This window comes from Scylla paramamosain, chromosome 26 (assembly GCF_035594125.1).
Source record: "Scylla paramamosain isolate STU-SP2022 chromosome 26, ASM3559412v1, whole genome shotgun sequence".
Lineage (NCBI taxonomy): Eukaryota > Metazoa > Arthropoda > Malacostraca > Decapoda > Portunidae > Scylla > Scylla paramamosain.
This window is the reverse complement of record NC_087176.1, coordinates 13,122,501-13,145,112: the sequence shown is the minus strand read 5'-3', so window position 1 is coordinate 13,145,112 and position 22,612 is coordinate 13,122,501. Positions and strand designations below refer to the sequence as shown.

Below are 22,612 nucleotides of genomic sequence, written 5' to 3'. Positions count from 1 at the left end.
TAAAATAAAATACCACAAAATAAAACAGTTTGATTAAAAGTATCACTAAAAACGAAAATATTATGTCCTAACAGAGTTTCTCTTGTAATATTTATCAACTATGATATCTTCAGGCCACATTTCTGAGCTAAAAAGTTTAGATCTGTCATTCAGAGTTACATTGGACATAATATCCAGAGGTTGAATATCATAAACTAATATACTAAAAGTGGATTCAGTATATACACTTTTTTTTTTTTTCAAATATTGAGCCGTAACATCAGGATCCAGCTTACCTATAAAGATATCCACCATCCTCCTCACCGCCTTCAAAGAACATCCTTCTTTCCTAACTCCTACCATCTTACTGCTGCTGGCTCGCATTCCTCATAACTCGTTTTCTTCTGTTGCTCACAAGGAGCCATTGAAATTATGAACTTTATCATTAATACTTTCCTCAGGTCTTTGCTTCATTGCCATTGGCATACTTGATATATCATCTCGCTCTTCTTGAGTATTGTATAATTGCTCCTCATTTTCACTTTCCTGCTTTCTGTTGTTCAACTTTGGTTTATGATGAAATCACTTAAGTCTTGCTCCTTTCCTTCCTTCGTTTGTGTGTAACCCTGATCCCCTCGCCTTGGCCTGGTCACGACCTCCTTCTAATGATGATGTTGCCTCTGCTGCTGCCGCCGCTGCCGCTTCTGCTGTTGCTGCTGCTGCCACATAGGAGCCTCTTGGAGGATTTGATAATTCTTGGTAATTATTTTCTATGGGAAACTCGTCTACAAGCTGTCTAAATGACTGTATGTCACTCACTCTTACCACATCTTAATCAAATACAGAATCAGATGCTCGTTGTAGGCCACATAAGGCATTGCTGAATTTATTGTTGAGATCTCTATTTTCAGTGAACGTATTGTGTCACTGGCATTACATACTTCCGACTTAATGTCTAATATTTTAAGGAGGGCTTCATTAATCCTTTTAACTTCCTCAGCTAGATTATTTATAACAGGAGCTAACATTTCCATGCCTATTGGTGGCAATTTCTTGTATGAGTCAGATACAAAGTTAATCTTCACTTTTGACTCCACAATCTCATCATAAAGAGTGAGTACATCTTGTAAATCTTTTCTTTTCTTCTCAGGGTCACGTCTCTAAGAAAAATCTTTATTTTAATATGTTTATTTAATATGTTTAATATTTAATATGATTACTAGGGCTTTGCCTTAATATCTTCATGAGAATTGAATGATAGTATGATATCCTCAATTGTGTCTGATGAGTAGTCATTCTTAGCAGATTTTAAGAAACAGTGCAAACTATTTATTTCTGTGCTTTCCATTTTCTCTGGATGAGAGTCGTTTGCTCATCAACCACTACCCCTGCGCAGCTCAGCCACTGTTCATTCCCTAACCATCATGAAAATATCCCTGTTAATCAAAGCCACTGACGCTTCTTATATCTTTGGCAATGCATTGGTACACATCCTCCTTTGTCGGTGAAATTCAGGATGACGTAAGAGCTATAGCTTACGAAAACTGGGTATAAACACAAAGCCTCTTGCAGTGTTTCTTGATGGCCGCGCAGTAGTAGTAGTCTAGTGGTGGTAGTAGTAGTAGTAGTAGTAGTAGTAGTAGTAGTAGTAGTAGTAATGGTACTAATGGATGGGAAGGAGGAGGAGGAGGAGGAGGAGGAGGAGGAGCAGGAGAAGGAGAAAACTGAGGTGGAGGAGGAGGAATATACAAAAGGCAGAGGTGAAAGAGGAGAAGTAGGAAGAGGAGGAGGAGCAGTCTTGAGTGTCATCAGTATCTCAAGGTTTCAAGTTTGTCTCCTGATATTGTATGTGTCAATGAAGCCTCCTCGTCCCATCTCTCTCTCTCTCTCTCTCTCTCTCTCTCTCTCTCTCTCTCTCTCTCTCTCTCTCTCACTCCTGTATGGGCACGGCCTCGTAATTCACACGGATGTCTTCTCTATTTAAGAAGGGGCAGTAGGAGAAAAAGGAGAAGTGCTTCATAATGAGCTCGGTGGTGATGCCTGTGTTCACGGGAAGCAAGTCGGGAAATACTCCTGGATAGATATGGCCCAACTTGTAAGGAGAAAAGATTTCACTCAACAGTAACACCATAAAAACAAATAAAAAAAATGCAGTCTTTTTTTTTTAACTACTTTTAATCCGTGAAATGATGAAGAACTACTGACACTGAAGGTGAGAGGCAGTCAGTCGAGTAAGCAGTAGGTGGAATAAGTCAGATCCTTCCATACACTCGGAGCCGCTTCAACCTCCACCTTCACCTCCACCCCCTCTGCTGCCTCCCCAATACCGTCCACTGCTTCTTCGCCAACGCCTTATCCACACCCTAGCTTACGCAAGCCTTCTCCTGGGCCCAGCTGGTCTCTCTCTCTCTCTCTCTCTCTCTCTCTCTCTCTCTCTCTCTCTCTCTCTCTCTCTCTCTCTCTCTCTCTCTCTAACTAATTCTATTACAGCATCATGAGCACTTCAAGTGAACACCAGCATACAAGGAAAAGCGGCATAAGCACAGTGATGAAGAAACCAAGAAAATGTTGCGCAGTGAGGTGCAGGTAGGGACTTGAAGTGTGGCGAGGCAGGGGGACTAAGCTACTCAACAATCAGCCACCACTACACAAAAGTGGCCTAAATTTTTATTGTAAACTACTAATGAACTGACTGTTGTAGTAGTGGTGGTAGTAGTAGTAGTAGTAGTAGTAGTAGTAGTAGTAGTAGTAGTAGTTGTTGTTGTTGTTGTTGTTGTTGATGTTGTTGTTATAGCAATATTAGTACCTCCAGCATCATCATCACCATCACCTCCAGCAGCAGCTGCTGCATCAGCAACAGCAGCAGTAGTAGTAATAGTAAGAGCAGTAGTCGTGATAGTAACAGCAGCAGTAGTACTAGCAGTAGCAGCAGCAGCATCAGCATTAGCAGTAGTAGTAATAGTAGTATTAGCTGTAGTATAGCTATAGTTTTTCATGAGTAGTAGTAGTAGTCTCAACAGTAGTACTAATAGTCCCAGCAGTAGCAATAGTAGTTGTCCCACCAGTAGTACTTGCAATAGTCCGAGCAGTAGCATTAGTAGTAATAGTCCTAGCAATAGTAGTTGTCCCACCAGTAGTACTTGCAATAGTCCGAGCAGTAGCATTAGTAGTAATAGTCCTAGCAATAGTAGTTGTCCCACCAGTAGTACTTGCAATAGTCCGAGCAGTAGCATTAGTAGTAATAGTTCTAGCAGTAGCAGTCGTAGTAGTCATAGCAGCAGCAGCAGTAGTAGTAGTAGTGGTACTAGTAGTAATCCCAGCAGTAATAATGATGATTTTATTATTGTTGTTGTTATCGTTCTTTTGTTGTTTTTAGGCAGGGTTGCACGATCCGGACCTGAAATTTTTTTTTTTCTTCTTTTATAATTTTCTGCATTTTTCCGCTTCTTTTGATATATATAACGTTTTGATAAAAATTTCTTCCCCTTATGTGATTAAGTCTTCCGTCATGAAATGCCACGGTTTCGCCAGACGCGAGACATGTATGATAATTTTTTTTTTTCCTTTTTTTCCTTTTTTTCCCATATTTTTCTGACATACCCATTTTTCTATAGTCTCCTATGAAAAATCTATATCTCTCACTGCGCTCATTCGAGAGCACAAAATTTTAGGGCTAACTATTTTACTCAGATTTATATACGAAAATTAAAATTATATAATAATTTTTTCGTAAATCCAGCATATAATCAATGTATCTGCATCAGATATCTTTAGGATTTATATTTCATTTATTTTAAACAGTTAAACACTGGTTTTTACTAAGAAATATGGCGAAATATAACAAAAATTGTTTTCCCCACTCCTCTCCCCTCCCCGCTAATTAAACCTAAAATCATGAATCACTCTCGGCCTATGTACGAAACCAATCGGAATAACTAAATGAAACTTTATCTCTTTTTTCAACATATTCTGATGTATATATCATGTGAATTTCAAGTCCCTAGCTGCAATAGGTGAATTATAGTTACCTCTCAAACTTTATGACGCTATATCTCAAAATGGCGGATTTTGGCATATAAAAATTATCTTCTCCGTTGTTATTCCTGTTACATATATATGGGCTATTGCAGCTTATGAAACTATGAGAGGCGAACAAAGTCTGCAATCGAATTTTTTGTTACAAGTTGATTTTGATTTTTGACAAATATTTGATAGTCAAAATTTTTTGACTTCATCGAAGAAAAAAAATATTGTGCAAGAAAAAACGATAGCAGACATTGTTCTCCTATCCTTCCTGATTAAAATGCTTTTTAAATCAAAGAAATTGGTCAATAAATGAGATACGAATTGAACGTAGGCGATTTAATATGGGATTAGGGATTTTACAAATCCCCCTTTAGTGAAAATATTTATTTGATGTTCTTATTTTGTCCTTTTTATTTGTTGTTCTTGTTTGCTGTTGTTGTTTTGTTTTTGGTTTTTATTTGTTGGTGTTATTTTTATTGTTATTGATGTTATTGCTTTGTTGTGTTGCTGTTGCTGCTGCTTTTGTTTTTTTTCTTGCTTCTTTCTTTGTTGCCGTCTCTATTGTTGTCGTTGTTGTTGTTGTAGCAGTAGCATTAGCATACACCACACGTCAGTGTAACAAGTAAGGAAGTGCAATGCCACTCACTGCTGCTGCTCACCACCACGCACTTCAAGCACTATTACTTTGCTACAGCGACATGTTATATTGACTCCCACCTGGAACTCCCAGTGGAAGAGAGATCGAGTCTTCTTTGGCAGCACCACTCACCACTTACAATACCCGTTGGAAGAGGAGACCAACACTGAACCCCTTCCCCCGTGCAGCACTGTGGGAAAGATGACAGGTGCCAGGTGACAGGTAGAGCAAGGCAACAACAACTGGTTATTTTCTTCAAGGTTCTCAACACGATCACCTGAGTCTGTTGGTGCAGTGAACGCTTACCTGCTTTCTTCTTCGCCTATATCTTGGCAGAGGGACGGCTCGGTGTCGTTATAGGGAGCTTGTATTGCATCTGTAACAAAAAAAAGTGCCACTCTCAATGTACTTGTAGAGCATTGTCACTAGTGTCCATTAATCTGCCTCAGCACCTCACTAGGCCGCTCAGATCGTGTGGGTGTCCAGCCTCCCACCTCCTCACCTCCTCGCTGGTGGATCAGCAAGTGGGTAAATGCCTAAGGAAGACTGGCGCACGGGAGTTTGAGGCGACGGAGATTAGCACCGCGCTGTAGCTTAACACTTTACCACAAGTGCCGCAACACACGTTACCTTGCGCCCACTGACTACCTTGCCACCGCGCCTCAGTACACCTTACCTTGCCATCCACTGAATCGCTTTACCGCCGCGCCTCAACACACCTTACTTTGCGCTCACTGACTCGCCTTGCCACCACTCCTCAACACACCTTACCTTGCCCCCACTGACTCACCTTGCCGCCGCGCCTTAGCACACTTTACCTTGCAGCCCACTGACTCACCTTGCCACCGCGCCTCAACACACCTTACCTTGCCTCCCACTGACTCACCTGGGTGCCACGCTTCCACCGTCTCCTATGATGTCTTCTGTGGTGCCACTCTCTTCTGCTATCGGACTGTTGCTGCCCCTCCACCGCCTTCAACGCCTGCTGCAGCGCCTCCACCGTCACCTTCAACGCCTGCTGCTGCACCTCCTTCCTCTCCAACACCTGCTGCAGCGCCTCCACCGTCTCCTCCAATGTATGTTGACGCTCCTCCATCCTCTCCAACGCCTGCTGCCGCTCCTCCACCGTCTCCTCCAACGCCTGCTGCCGCTCTTCCGTCGTCTCCTCCAACGCCTGCTGCCGCGCCTCCATTTTCTCCTCCAACGCTTGTTGCCGCGTCTCCACTTTCTCCTCCAATGCTTGATGCAGCGCCTCCACCTTCTCCTCCAACGCTTGCTTCAGCGCCTCCGCCGTCTCCTCCAACGTCTGTTGCCGCGCCTCCACCGTCTCCTCCAACGACTTCTGCAGCGCCTCCACCGTCTTCTCCACCGCCTGCATCTTCGATTCCGCGTCCTCTGCAATCCCCCGCAGGTTTATCCTTGCTTCCTCCGTCATGTTCTGTATGCTCGCCTGCGCGTCCTCCGACATCCCTCGCACGTTGTCCTCCATCGCCTGCAGCTGTTGCTTCGCCTCCTCCTTCCACAGACGTATCTCCCGAAGCTCCCTGTCACCTGTCAGCAAAACAAACGCGTGAGTGGGCGGCACTCCCTCTGCATTCTCTTCTTTCCTCCGTAATGTTCTGCATGTGAGCAATTTACCTTTTTTTGTGATTTAAATGATGTACAGTTAACAAGTACTATTAGTTGAACTTAAGTTTCCTTCAAGGCCACCGAATGAGTTCATTCCGAATGAGTTCATATATATATATATACATATATATATATATATATATATATATATATATATATATATATATATATATATATATATATATATATATATATATATATATATATATATATATATATATATATATATATATATATATATATATAATGATACTTATTTAAGAACTAAACTGTATCAAGTTTTTATGAGCTTTGAAGTTCTTTTAGATGACCTACACCAATAAGTATCATTATATATATATATATATATATATATATATATATGTGTGTGTGTGTGTGTGTGTGTGTGTGTGTGTGTGTGTGTGTGTGTGTATATATATATATATATATATATATATATATATATATATATATATATATATATATATATATATATATAATGATACTTATTGGTGTAGGTCATCTAAAAGAACTTCAAAGCTCATAAAAACTTGATACAGTTTAGTTCTTAAATAACGAAAACAGAAATGAACTCATTCGGTGGCCTTGAAGGAAACTGAAGTTCAACTAATAGTACTTGTTAACTGTATATATATATATATATATATATATATATATATATATATATATATATATATATATATATATATATATATATATATATATATATATATATATATATATATATATATATATATATATATATATATATATATATATATATATATATATATATATATATATATATATATATATATATATATATATATATATATATATATATATATATATATATATATATATATATATATATATATATATATATATATATATATATATATATATATATATATATATATATATATATATATATATATATATATATATATATATATATATATATATATATATATATATATATATATATATATATATATATATATATATATATATATATATATATATATATATATATATATATATATATATATATATATATATATATATATATATATATATATATATATATATATATATATATATATATATATATATATATATATATATATATATATATATATATATATATATATATATATATATATATATATATATATATATATATATATATATATATATATATATATATATATATATATATATATATATATATATATATATATATATATATATATATATATATATATATATATATATATATATATATATATATATATATATATATATATATATATATATATATATATATATATATATATATATATATATTTTTTTTTTTTTTTATTTATTTTTTTTTTCATATATTTTAAATCTCTTTCTGTCGACACCAAAACCATCAAATTCGGACAAAAAGTGGTGGAGAAATACGTCTCAACAGTGTAATAAGTTTTGAGATACGGGGCTCTAAAGGGACGCTTACGCACTTTTCATCCATATGTAGCTATATAATACTATAATTTTTAGGTACCAAGTATTATAACGTTTTTGTATTAAGTTATAGATGATTTTAAGCCATAAGCAAGGCACCTGGTCCCGCTTGTTTCGAAAACTCTTACTATTCACTCATGAATTGGAAGTGTGGGAGGTCAGGTTGCGGGACGGACCGCTACACATACAGGAGTTTGGGTCGACATGCCTGATTAGGTGAAATACACACCCTCTCGTTGTTGATAGTGTCTGGCATGGAGGCGTACATTCCTCACTCTTTCTCTCGACCTAAACCTTCCAAACCATGGTTTAACGGAGCCTGTACTCGTGCTATACATGATAGAGAGGTGGCCCACAAAAGGTACTTGAGCCTTCCATCATCTGAATCTCATGCGCTTTATATTTTTGCCCGGAATTATGCCAAGTCTGTTCTCCAACCAGCCAAAACTCCTTCATTAACAGAAGGTGTCAAAATCTTTCAAGATCTAACTCTCCTCGTGACTTCTGGCACCTAGCCAAAAACATCTCCAATAACTTTGCTTCTTCATATTTCCCTCCTTTATTTCAACATGATGACACCACTGCCATCTCATCTATTTTTAAAGCTTAACTCTTCGCTCAATATTTTGCTAAAAACTTTACCTTGGATGATTCAAGGCTTGTTCCTTCCTCTCCGCCACCCTCTGATTACTTCATGCTACCTATTAAAATCCTTCGCAATGATGTTTTCCATGCCCTCGCTGGCCTAAACCCTCGGAAGGCTTCTGGATCTGATGGGGTCTCTCCTATTGTTCCACGAAACTGTGCCTCCGTGTTTGCACCTTGCCTAGTCAAACTCTTTCAACTCTATCATTATCTACCTTTCCTTCTTGCTGGAAGTTTGCCTACATGCAGCCTGTTCATAAAAAAGGTAACCGTTCTAATCCCTCAAACTACCGTCCTATTGCTTTAATTTCCTTCCCATCTAAAGTTTTTCAATCTCTCCTCAACAGGAAGATTCTTAATTATCTGTCACTTTACAACGTTCTATCTAATCGCATATATGGGTTCCGTCAAGGCCGCCTGATTTCTGATCTATCTAAAATTTATGATTGGGGCAGAGCACACATGGTATTGTTCAATGCCTCAAAAATTCAATTCCTCCATCTATCAACCCGACACAACCTTCCAGACAGCCATCCCCTCTTCTTCATTGACACTCAACTGTCCCCCCCTCCTGTCCTCTCTTTTACTTATAATCTAACCTGGAAACTTCACTTCTTATCTCTAGCTAAAACAGCTTCTATGAAGTTGGACGTTCTGAGTCGTCTCCGCCAGTTTTTCTAACCCTCTCCCCACTGCTAACTCTGTATAGGGTCCTCATTCGCCCACGTATGGAGTATGCTTCACATTTATGAGGTTTTCCACTCATAACGCTATTTCAGACCGGGTGGAATCAAATGTTTTTTTTTTTTTGTCTTATCAACTCCTCTCCTCTGACTGACTGTCTTTAGCCTCTCTCTCATCACCGCAATGTTGCATCTCTTGCTATCTTCTGCCGCTACTTTCATGCTAACTGCTCTTCTGATCTTGTTAACTGCATGCCTTCTCTCTTCCCGCGGCCTCACTGCACAAAACTTTCTTCTTTCTCTCATCCCTATTCTGTCCATCTCTCTAATCCAATCTCGCAATCATTCATCCCTTTCTCTGGTAAACTCTGGAACCCCCTGCCTGCTTCTATATTTCCTCCTTCCTATGACTTGAACTATTTCAAGAGAGAGGTTTCCTTCAATTTTCGATGATTCTCTCGACGTTTCCTTTGGGACTGGTGCCTGAGTGTTTTTTTTTTTTTTCGATTTTATTTCCCTTGGCCAATGACTCTCGTGTAAATAAAAAAAAAAAAGAAAAAAAGAAGCTATCAGCTACTATTCGGGGTGCTTTTGCTAGTACCTCACTCATTTGGGTAAGACAAGACTTCCTCTTACCCATCGTGATGAAAGAGAGCGAAAAGCGAGGAGTGAGTGAACGCTAAGCAGGTGTAGAAGTTGCTGAAAGAGAGAGGATCACTAACTCTCACCCTCTTTCTAAGTGTACAACACGCACTTACTGATTCTTTAGAGTCCTCTTCCTTGCCTGTCCCCGGTGGGTAGCTGTGAGCGAGGAAACTTCCATACTCCACCATAAAGAAAACTGTTCCTCGGAAATTTCTTATTTTTTATTCATTTATTTTTTTTATGAATATTTTTCTGCAGACATCTCCCGCCTACAATGACCTTGACTGAGCGACTGAGTGTGAGCGGGGAGCATTTAAATGGCGATTTAAATTATATTTAAACGTGGATGACTAATTATCGTGTGTGCATTGTGTACTTAATGATGCCATGAGATGATTTTTGCATTTTTCGATACATACATACATATATATATATATATATATATATATATATATATATATATATATATATATATATATATATATATATATATATATATATATATATATATATATATATATATATATATATATAACCATACTTTGGACTATTATCTCAACAACCAAGGCCTCAAGGAGCCAATATGTAACTGTAATTTTTGTGATGATCCAGTGTTAAAGAGTATGCTTTCGACATCAAATTTAAAGCTATTATCTTTTAGCATATGTAGTTTACCATTTCACATGGACAATTTCTGTGATCAGTGTTCAGATATAACTGAAACCAGTTTCGATATTATAGGAGTCTTGTGACACACGACTCACTGATCATACTGCTTCACCATAACTTGAATGGTTACAACTCACTTCTCAAAAAAAAAAAAAAAAAAAAAAAAAAAGAAAAAAAAAAAAAAAAAAAAAAAAATATATATATATATATATATATATATATATATATATATATATATATATATATATATATATATATATATATATATATATATATATATATTAAGGATAGAGGTGTGGCTCTTTACACTGCTAGAAATATAAAGGGAGTAGTGAGACTAGCCTTATCTATTCAGCTGACACATATTGAATCATCACTCGTAAAATATTCCAAACCAAACACATTTTTAGTTGGAAAAGTATACAGACCAGACATATATTCATTATTTTATTTCCACCCTAGAGCAACTTTTAGAACTTATCACATCAGAAAATAGGCTATGCTACTTTATGGGTAACCTAAATGTAAATCTTAAGCAAGGAGACTCGAATGTCAACGAGCTGCTAAACTTATTTTATTTCGTTTTCATATTTCCCAGTTATTCTGAAACCCACTCGTGTAACAAACAAATTGGCATCACTAAATGATCACATCTGGACTAACGATTTGCAAAGTTATAGAACCAGCGCCATAATATACACTTCCATAAGCGAAACACTTCTCAGCCTTTAGTTACGGAGCCAGCGGCATAATATGTACTTCCATAAGCGATCACTTCCCGGCCTTTGGTTTCTTTACAGTACCACAGCACGATGCTGACTGCTCAGATACTGCGAAATCTATAAGAATTTTCAGAGATAACTCGATTAACGTATTCAAATATTTTTTAATAAATTACAAGTGGTTACACTGAAGTAAATGGTAAAGCCGTTTATAATTGTTTTGAAATTTACGTAAAAAAATTACCAATCTATATAACAAAAACTTTCCACTCAAACTAATTAAGATTAAAGAAACACACTCTGGAAAGCCATATATCGCTTTAGCTATAAAAACCTCAGTTAGACATTTAAATAAGCTACAGAAACTATCTGTTAAATGGGTTTTAATTTGTGAAGCTTCTTTTAAAAGAGCAGCTAAATTTAAAGCGCCATTAGGGAATACAAAGAAAACTCAGGAAGTTATAAACAGTCATGGGCAGAAGCAAGAACCCCGTATTACCATCCTCCGTGCCGCCTCACGACACAACAGACACAAACAGTAGTAACGTAGCGGAAGGACTCAATTAATATTTTAGTAAGATCGCCAGTCCTAGCAGAAACGAGCCAATCACCTGACTTTTGCAGATCATGATTTTCTTCCTGAACCTACTAACTTTTCGTTTTATTTGAGGCTCACAACCGTTTCTGAAGTAAATAATTTCATTCATCAGTTCAAATCAACTTTTCCTGGACATGACGAAATAGATATGAAAATTATGAGACAATGCAGAAATTAAAAATCTTCATTCCTTGAGTACACATTAAGCAAATCTTTTAAAGATGGGTAATTTCCTAAGTACTTACGGATTGCCAAAGTAATTCAATATATAAAAGAAGCGATTCAGTCAATTATTCAAATTACTGACCAATTGCAATATTATAAAGTTCTAGCAAAATCTTGGAAAACATTGTTGTTGATAGAGTAGTTACATATCTTCCTCGGTATTCCTTATTGAAAGAGTCCCAATATGGGTTTTGGTCACATCGATCCACGGAACTAGCACTTCACCACTTCACTCAAAGTATTTACACAGCCTTAGATAACAAAATGCATCAACTAATTGTTTTCTGTGACTTGACTAAAGCTTTTTTTTACCATCTCCCACACTATTTTATTACAGTAGCTACTAGTATATGAGATTCGTGGCCCAGTCTTTTGATTGTTCCAAAGCTATCTTAGTCATAGGAAGCAGTTTGTGGTTTGTGATGATACTATCATTTTACTGAAAGCCATTAATCATGGTGTGCCTCAAGTCTCTATCTTGGGTCCAATACTTTTCCTCATTTGCATCAATGATACAGCACGTAGCATATTTAATATGACATATTAAGTACAGAACTAGTGCATGTCTCAAACTGGTAAAAAAAAACAAGCTCAACTTAAACACCTCCAAACACATTATGTGGTAAATTATTCATCGATGTTGCAACCCCCTCCTCAGATAGAAATAAAAATTGATGATTATACAATAAACAGGATTATGGAGACCAAGAATTTTAGGAGTGACAACAGACCGTAAATTAATAAATGATTAATTTGCATTCACATTTGAATGATATAAAATTTAAAATTTCAAAGTTAAGTGATGTTATGTGTAGGTTGAGATATTTCTTTACTTCAAACAATTTAAGACAAATATATTCATCAGTTATTTATCACATTTATTATATTGTTCAGGAATATAGGGAGTAACACACAAAACCTATATAGATAAAATATTTACGGCACTAAAGAAGATGTTCCTTATTAAGTCCCTTAAACAAAATCACGACCATACTACTCCACTCTTCAGCGAAAGCAAACTACCAAAGTTCTGTGATATTATTTACCCCAAGACATACCTGTTTGCGTACAAAATCCTGTTTGTCCAGCCAGGTGGCAGCGGCTTTTAGTGCATGTTCCATACTGCCGGCACAAGAGGACCTAACGACCTTAGACTCCCTCTGTATAGAACATTTCACGCACAGCAAAGCGTCAATTTCAGAGGAGCTAGATTACGGAATGACTTGCAGGAAGATGTGAAAAATACTCTGTGAATGCACTCACATAAAAAAATTAAATAACACATTTTCATTAAATACAGCCACATCTAAAACTTGAATAATTGTGTGCATAATGTTAATATCTCTTTCTGAGACAGGCTGGTCCGTGGGGAACCGAATCTTGCAGATGAATAAAAGCACCAGTGTAACTACATAAAACATCTTTATTTCCGACGTTTCGGTACAGAGACCTATGCCATTATCAGGGAGCTGTGGACAAATAACAGCGTGTGAAAGTTATTTGTAAACATCTAGTATTTATTTTGTCGACATTCACTTTACTTCAGTCAACCAATATATTATTATTATTATTATTATTATTATTATTATTATTATTATTATTATTATTATTATTATTATTATTATTACTATTATTATTATCATTAATATTGTTGTTGTTGTTGTTGTTGTTGTTGTTCTTATCATTATTAGATTACTGTTACTACGACTTTTATCGTGTTTTATTAACAATGTGGTTATTAGTGCAGTTGTTACCATTATTATTATTATTATTATTATTATTATTATTATTATTATTATTATTATTAGCTATTATTATTGCTATTGCTATTGTTTTCATTATTATTCCTATCATTATTATTACTATCACTATTACTGCTATTATTATTATCATTATTATTAATATTATTATTATTGTTATCATTGTTATCATTATTATTATTATTATCATGATTATTATTATTAAGGTCCCACTGGGCATTAATGCTGGCTTCGGCCGCTCTCTCTCCCATGTCTCAGGTGAGGGGTTAGATGTTTGCTGTCCAGTGTCCAGGTGTCCCTAAGCACCTCGAGGTGACTAATGACTCTCGGCCGGCCAGAAATTTACAAGCCTACAATGAAACACTCTCATCGCCGCAAAATTGCATCTCTTGCTCTCTTCTACCGCTATTTTCATACTAACTACTCTTGTGATCTTGTTACTGCATGCCTTCTCTCCTCCCGCTGCCTTGACATGTTACTTCCTCTCATCCCTATTCGCTCCACTTCTCAAATGCATGAGAATATTCTCAATCATTCATCCTTTTCTTTGGTAAACTCTGAAACTCCTTGCCAGATTCTGTATTTCCTCCTTCCTATGACTTGAACTTTTCAAGAGTTTTATATATATATATATATATATATATATATATATATATATATATATATATATATATATATATATATATATATATATATATATATATATATATATATATATATATATATATATATATATATATATATATATATATATATATATATATATATATATATATATATATATATATATATATATATATATATATATATATATATATATATATATATATATATATATATATATATATATATATATATATATATATATATATATATATATATATATATATATATATATATATATATATATGTTGATTACTCCAGTCCTGCACCATCTATAAGAACATAAAAACATAAGAAATAAGCGGAGCTGCAATCTGTCAGGCCTACACATGGCAGTCCCTGTATGAAATATACCTACCTATTTCCATTTATCACCTCTTAAAGCTCCCTAATGACTCAGCACTAACAGTTTGATTACCGAGTCGGTTCCATTCATCCACCACTGTTTGAAAAATAATTCTTTCCCATCTCTTTTTTAAACCTAAATTTTTCAAGCTTGAACCCGTTATTTCTTGTTCTATCCTGATTGCTGATCCTAAGAATTTTGCTTACGTCCCCCTTGTTACAACCCTTATACCACTTAAAGACTTCTATCAGGTCCTCTCTTAACCTACTTCTCTCTAAAGAATGTCAATTTAACGGCTTCAGTCTCGCTTCGTAAGGAATACCCCTCATCCCCTGTTCCCCTGTATCCTTTTAGTCATTCTTCTTTTTACTTATTTTAATAGACCTATATCCTTCCTGTAATATGGGGAACAGAACTGCACAGCGTAGTCTAGATGAGGTCTGACCAGCGCCAAATATAACTTTAGTATTGCTTCGGGACTTCTATTCACTCCTAAAAAATTAATCCTAATATTTGCCCTACTTCTGGCCTTCATGCATTGCTTTCTTAGACGGAGTTCAGAGCTAACTATTACTCCTAAATCTTTTTCGTACCCTGAACTTACCAAAGCTTCGTTGTTTAATGTGTACCTACTATGTGAGTTTCCTCTACCTGTGCTTTGCATTTGTTGATAGTAAACTGCATTTGGCATTCCATTCGCTCATCCTATCCAAATCTGCCTGCAAGGCGATGGCATCCGATTCTGACATAATTAAGCTACCTATCTTCGTGTCATCCGCAAATTTACTAACATCTCTATTAATTCCACTATCCAAATCATTGATATCTTTATTAAAAACAACAATGACTCTAAAACTGATCCCTGTGCCACCCCACTCATTACTTGACCCCCACTCGGATTTAGAGCCCTTTATTACGACTCTGTCGCCTGTCTCTTAGCCATGACCTTATCCATTCATCCCGTGCGGCTTAACCTTTCTCAGGAGCCTCTGACGAGGTACCGTGTCAAATTCTTTACTAAAGTCCAGATATAGGATGTCGTTATTACTTCCATTATATACCATCTCGAAAACTTTACTGTAAAAACTTATCTAGTCCGCCAGGCAAGACTTCTCCTTTGTGAAGCCATGCTAGGACTGATTTATCAAGTTATGTTTGTCTAAATGCTTAGCTATTACTGACTCCATTATTTTACCTACAACAAAAGTTAAACTGACAGGTCTATAATTAGACGTTAAAGTTTTATCTCCTTTCTTAAAAATGGGTACTACATTCGCCTGCCTCCTCGTAACCGGTACCTCTCCTGAGTCAAGTGATTTCCTAAAGACAAAAACTAACGGTTCACCAACAACCTCTTTGCATTCCTTAAGTACTCAGGGATATATTTCATCTGGTCCTGGTGTCTTGAACTTTTTTAGCCTATCTATCTCCTGTTCCACTATCTCCTTAGTTATGCTAATATCTGTCAGCTTCTCATTCTCTTCTTTTCTAAACATTTGCTCACTATTCGGCATTTCCTGCATGTTTTCCTGGATGAAGAAAACTGAAAAATACTCGTTCAGAATTGTATTAATCTCCTCCCCAGAACCAGCCAGCCCTCCATCTGTTGCCTTTAATAATCTAGAAGTACACAAACACGTAATGGTGGAGCAGGAAGCCATCAGACCTACTCGTGGCGGTCTGCCTGTCTCTCTACCTATTTATCATCTACCCACGAGTATATCAGTGATAGTCTGCCAGGGTGCATGAATGTTCTCGGAGGGTACGTACCTGCAAGTAGTAGGGGAGGGGTACATAACATGGCCAGTGTGTGTAAGGGTGCACAGTAATAAGAGATGTTTTAGAAAAATAACTGTCATGTAAGAAATTAGTTTAAACTGAGATAGAAGTATAAAAAAAATAATGCATTCCATCAGTACATCACACTCAGAAGCAACTCACGCCTCACGGGTTTGAGATGTGGCATTGTGTTTTGTTATACATTAACCACGTACGTAGCAATTATTTAGGACTGAGTACCTATTTTCTGCGTTCAAATCAGTGACCAGAAAACTGTCTTAAAGTCAGAGAAAAAGGAAAATATGCATAAAATTTATCCAAGGCTCCAGGAAGGGTGCATGAACTAAGAAAGGCTGAAGAACGCTGACCTGTTTTCATACACACATCATCTCCATCCATCCATTTTAATGTGATTTTTTTTTTCTTTTAAGATGATTTTCTCTCCTATATTTCCTACTACTGGTTGTGTGGGGAGGAGCATTCCTTTGTATTATCCTGGTGTACCACAGATGAGTAGGTATTACTAATAGTAATTCTATTAGAAGTAGTAATAGTGTTTGCATCAGTATCAATGATAGTACAGATATTTTCTCTGTAGGCATTCCTTAGTTTTTTGTTCCTCCTCGTCCTCTTTTTCCTGCCCGATTCTTTATTTCCTCCAGTCTCTGACTTCAGCCTCTTCAAGAGGAAGGTTTTAAGACACTTCTCATTATATTAGACTTGCGTTCGATTTGTCTTCTGTATGGACTGGCGCCCTTAGCGGCCTTTCCTTCACCAGTATTGTTGCCTTGGCCGGTACACTTCTTACAAAAAACAGCAACACACACCGTAACAACGTTTTACCCACTATAGATATGGATTTTCCTTATATGACAGTTTCATTTTGGGAAAACAGTTCTACTCGAAGGAAATGACATATCTTTCACAAAATCGATCTCTCTCTGTATGATATACGTATTTGTAAACCCATGTATCATCTTTATCATTTTCTTCTGAACAGCTTCTACTATATCTATATCCTTCCTATGATAGGGAGACCAAACATCAGTTTTAATCTAATTTATGTGATTATAATGTTTAACTGAAAATGTTGCATTTTTACTCATATCAATTGGTAATAATTCTATGGAAATAATTATATAAATTCATACTGCTTGATGGCATGTACTACCAACAGACATACTTCCCATGTAACGGAAAAGTAATTTCATTAGAATAAAATTATTTTCCTAAAATTATATTGTCAAATAAGGGAAATTAATATTTATGAAATATTATTAAGGTGTGTGTGTGTGTGTGTGTGTGTGTGAGAGAGAGAGAGAGAGAGAGAGAGAGAGAGAGAGAGAGAGAGAGAGAGAGAGAGAGAGAGAGAGAGAGAGAGAGAGAGGGGGGGGGGAAGGGGCAAAAAGACATAACTGCTGGTTGCATGGGTGATTACTCTTGCGTCAGAATTAAACGTCACATCGATGTCGCGAAAGAATGAGTGGGCGGGGTATCTATCATGACAACTAGTGTCGCTACCAGTGCCTGTAAATTTTACCAAATTTTACTTTAAATTTACGCCTGTAATTGTCTTACTATCCACATATGCCAACAAAGCATAATTTTGCCGATTAGGTCGGGATCTCAATCATCCACTGCCAAAATAGCATTCTTGTTCGGTGCTTTGTTAAAATTTTACTTGGGAAAAACGATAGGACACGGCCCCTGAAACTTCTAATACATATTAACATACATATTACCTTATTAACTACACATTAGCATTAAGGAAGTGTACACAGAGATGTGATGGCTGCCGACAACCTGGAAGAGCAGGCCGAGGGTGGTCATGCCACAACATGTATTTATTCTGAAGTTTGTTTCTCCCCCTAAGCGACGGGTAACAGCTCCCGACTTACACCATGTACCCAATCACTGCTAGATGAACAGGGCTACACTACAAAGAAGTCTGCCCAAAGACTTCTGGCCTGGCCAGGGAATCGATTTTGAGATCTTGCGTTTGTGAATCGTGGACGCTGACCACCAAGTTGTAGTGTGTGTGTGTGTGTGTGTGTGTGTGTGTGACGGCCAGGGTCCTGGCGGAAGCTACATAAACATGACAGAGAGAGAGAGAGAGAGAGAGAGAGAGAGAGAGAGAGAGAGAGAGAGAGAGAGAGAGAGAGAGAACTGGTCGATACCCACACATTGAATTAGAAAAAAAATGACAATAATAATAATAACAACAGTGATAACAACAAAAGAAAAAAATAGTAGTAGTAGTAGTAGTAGTAGTAGTAGTAGCAGTAGTAGTAGTAGCAGTAGTGGTAGTAGTAGTAGTAGTAGTAGTAGTAGTAGTAGTAGTAGTAGTAGTAGTAGTAGTAGTAGTAGTCGTAGTAGTAGTAGTAGTAGTTGTTGTTGTTGTTGTTGTTGTTGTTGTAGTAGTAGTAGTAGTAGTAATAATAATAGCAATAATAATAATAATAATAATAATAATAATAATAATAATAATAATAATAATAATAATAATAATAATAATGATAACAATAATACCCCTTCGATCGTTGTGTTCCTTCAAGTAATGCTAGTTGAAGATTTCCAGAGCAAGTTATGGAAAATACTAAACAAATAAAATAGGCTGCGGACGTTACCAGGGAGGAAGGAGCGAATTAGGGTGAGGAAGAAAGGATGCTTGGGAGTATAGCCTTACTTACACTCAAGGATAAGTCAGTAAAACTGAAGCTGAGATACACGCTGCGATGAAGACTGCGAATTTGTTTTCCCCATCAAACTGACTTATAGGTCAGAGGTTTGCCAGAGTTCGTCGTCGTATCTCTACATTTAACAAGCTCCAGTGGAAGTTACTGGGATTTTCAAGGATATTTCCACGATTCGAGAGAAAGTTTAATAGTCTCTAGTGGACGTAATGGTGATTTCAAGGTTGTTTTCATGATTCCATTGATGTTTAACAAGTTCTGGTGGAAATTATGCTGGTTTTCAAGGTTGTTTTCATGATTTTAATGATAGATTAGCAAACATTTCTAACAAGAAAAAAAAAGCTCATAAAACCTGACTGATCATCTCTGTGGCCTTAAAAAAAACACTTTTGAAGACGAAAAAAAGTGTTTAGGAATATGTACGGGTGCTAGTCATTAACAATATGCAGGAGAGGGAAGTGAGCACAGGAGGAGCCAGGACAGGGTTCCACTGTGAAGACCTTTGGTTGATAAAATAAGTCAGCAGAAAACCACTGTGAATAACTCAGACGTCACTGGCAAGGTTGGAGTCAGTACAGTTGTGAATGAAAATATAAGGCATGAAAAGTGTTCTTTACGAAAGGATATAGAAACTTTTGATTTTACATTCGTAGATTAAGGGGGGATCTTACTGAGGAACTGAAGTGGCGTAAGGAATATAGCAGAAGGTGACATAAAGGAAATCCTCAAGGTCAGTAATCAGGATGGGATAAATAATAAGTTATGGTTTGAAGCTTAGTAAAATTAAATTTGAAAATATACAAAGAAATTGACTCTCAAATACAGTGGTGGATGACTGGAATAGACACAAGAATCGGGTTGTTAGTGGGGAGTCAATAGGGAGTTTTAAAAGAAGACTATACACATTTATGGATGGGTATGATAGGTGGAAACAGGCGGGCGTTTGTACAGAGACTCTGACGTGTAGACCTGATGGTTTACTGCATCACCTGTTATTTTCTTATGTTCTGGTGTTCTAGTAGAGTGGGTGACAGTACGGAACTTACAGAACACCACTGTGAATACCACTGAGGAAGTAAATGGTAATTAATAGAATGAGTGCTAATACAGAACCCAGCAAAATACCACTGTGAAGAGGAGATTAATGGTCGTCACTGCAGCAGCACAACGTTCAGTTTAATTGAAATAAAGGCAAACAGAGGAAAGGAACAATTTTCCTAATTCCTATAACTCGAACTATCTAAAGGCCACGGAGATAAATACTGGTGTGTTTGTGACGTTCATCCCTATTTAAGATGCAGAATGCTTGGTACGAGGCAGTAGATAATGGTGATAGTTATGATATCTTATATCTGGACTTTAGTAATGCATTTGACAAGGTACCCCATCAAAGGCTCCTGAGAAAGGTTAGGGCACACGGGATAGATGGGAAGGTGTTAGGCTGGATAGGGTCATAGCTTAGTGACAGGCGACAAAGAGTTGTAATAAACGGCTCGAAATCCGAGTGGGGTCATGTAATTAGTGGGGTGCCACAGGGATCAGTATTAGGGCCATTGTTATTTCTAATGTATATCAATGACTTGGATAGTGGAATTAGCAGTGATGTTAGTAAATATACGGATGACACAAAGATAGGTAGATTAATTAGGTCAGAATCGGATGCCATCGCCTTGCAGGCAGACTTAGATAGAATGAATGAATGGACGGATAGATGGCAAATGCAATTCAATATCAATAAATGCAAAGTGCTTAGCGTAGGTAGAGGAAACCCACACAATAGGTACACATTAGACAACCAAACTCTGGTAGGTACAGGGTACGAGAAAGATTTAGGAGTTATAGTTAGCTCTGAACTCCGTCTAGGGAAACAATGCATAGAAGCCAGAAACAAGGCAAATAGGGTACTAGGATTCATTTTTAGGAGTGTTAAAAGTAGAAGGCTAGGAGTAATATTAAAGTTATACTTGGCGCTGGTCAGACCTCATCTAGACTACGCGGTGCAGTTCTGGTCCCCACATTACAGGAAAGATATAGGTCTATTAGAATCAGCACAGAGGAGAATGACTAAAAGGATACAGGGGATGAGGAGTATCCCTTACGAGGCGAGGTTGAAGCTGTTAAATTACATTCTTTAGAGAGACGTAGGTTAAGAGGGGACCTGATAGAAGTCTTTAAGTGGTATAAGGGTTATAACAAGGGAGATGTAAGCAAGATTCTTAGGATCAGCAACCAGGGTAGAACAAGAAATAACGGGTTCAAGCTTGAAAAATTTAGGTTTAGGAAGGAGATAGGAAAAAATTGGTTCTCAAATAGAGTGGTAGATGAGTGGAACGGACTCAGTAATCATGTGGTTAGTGCTAGGATACTAGAGAGCTTTAAGAGAAGATTAGACAAGTTTATGGATGGGGATAGCAGATGGAAATAGGTAGGTGTGTTTCATACAGGGACTGCCACGTGTAAGCCTGGTCGCTTCTTGCAGCTTCCCTTATTTCTTATGTTCTTATGTTCTTATGTAAAACACTGGCAGAACCATTATAGCACACTCGAAAATCCGGCTAGCTTCTACAGTGGCGTGCTGAAGGTAGTGGAGACGAGACACCCACGCGTTTAGGAACAGGGGACTGAGAGACTAGCAGGAAACCATCGCTGGAAGTAGATCGCCTCACCTACAATATTTGGCAGTATTTTCTGCTATAGCATTTTTCTTTTGTGTGTGTATGTGTGTGTGTGTGTGTGTGTGTGTGTGTGTGTGTGTGTTTAGGAGAGAGAATTAAGCGGGTGTGTTACATGTTTTCGCCCTCCATTAGTTTGTCCTTGGTTTGTCTTCTTTGCACTTTGATTATAATAAAAGAAAAAAAGAAAAAAAAAACAAGGAAAACTAACGCGCTAAATATGTTTGTGGCAGTTATGTATCAGGTCTCTCTCTCTCTCTCTCTCTCTCTCTCTCTCTCTCTCTCTCTCTCTCTCTCTCTCTCACTGCAGTAGAATGCATCATACAAATGCAACATGTTATTACCTCATAATAATTCATTTTCATTTTGCTTAATGAAACCCATTGAATTCGAGAGAGAGAGAGAGAGAGAGAGAGAGAGAGAGAGAGAGAGAGAGAGAGAGAGAGAGAGAGAGAGAGAGAGAGAGAGAGAGGAAGAGTGACCTCGTAACTAATTTAATGAGTAATATAATCATAGCACACACACACACACACACACACACACACACACACACACACACACACACCCACACTTCGCTTTCTTTACGACTTCTGGACATTGTTGGCTAGGTTTTCAGCTACTTGATATTGTTACCCCTAAATCAATTTCGCTGTTAACACTTTTAAGTTGGGTACCATTTCAAATAAACTTTGCTTTCTCGTTTCTATACCCTATGTGAAGCACTTTGTACTTACCTGCATTAAAACTCATTTG

At 36.9% G+C, this 22,612-nt stretch overlaps 1 protein-coding gene across 1 annotated transcript in view; it reads right to left on the bottom strand.

Moving 5' to 3' along the window:
* Window positions 1-1,668: 1,668 nt before the first annotated feature.
* LOC135113753 (trichoplein keratin filament-binding protein-like) overlaps window positions 1,669-22,612 on the bottom strand; it is a 31,259-nt gene continuing 10,315 nt past the window's right edge. Inside the window, exons 2-4 of the mRNA XM_064029328.1 lie at window positions 5,529-6,193; window positions 4,949-5,018; window positions 1,669-4,832 (exon numbers count right to left, since the gene is read on the bottom strand). Coding sequence (XP_063885398.1) covers window positions 4,965-5,018; window positions 5,529-6,193 — 719 coding nt within the window. The 3' untranslated portion in view covers window positions 1,669-4,832; window positions 4,949-4,964. The remainder of the gene's footprint in view (window positions 4,833-4,948; window positions 5,019-5,528; window positions 6,194-22,612) is intronic.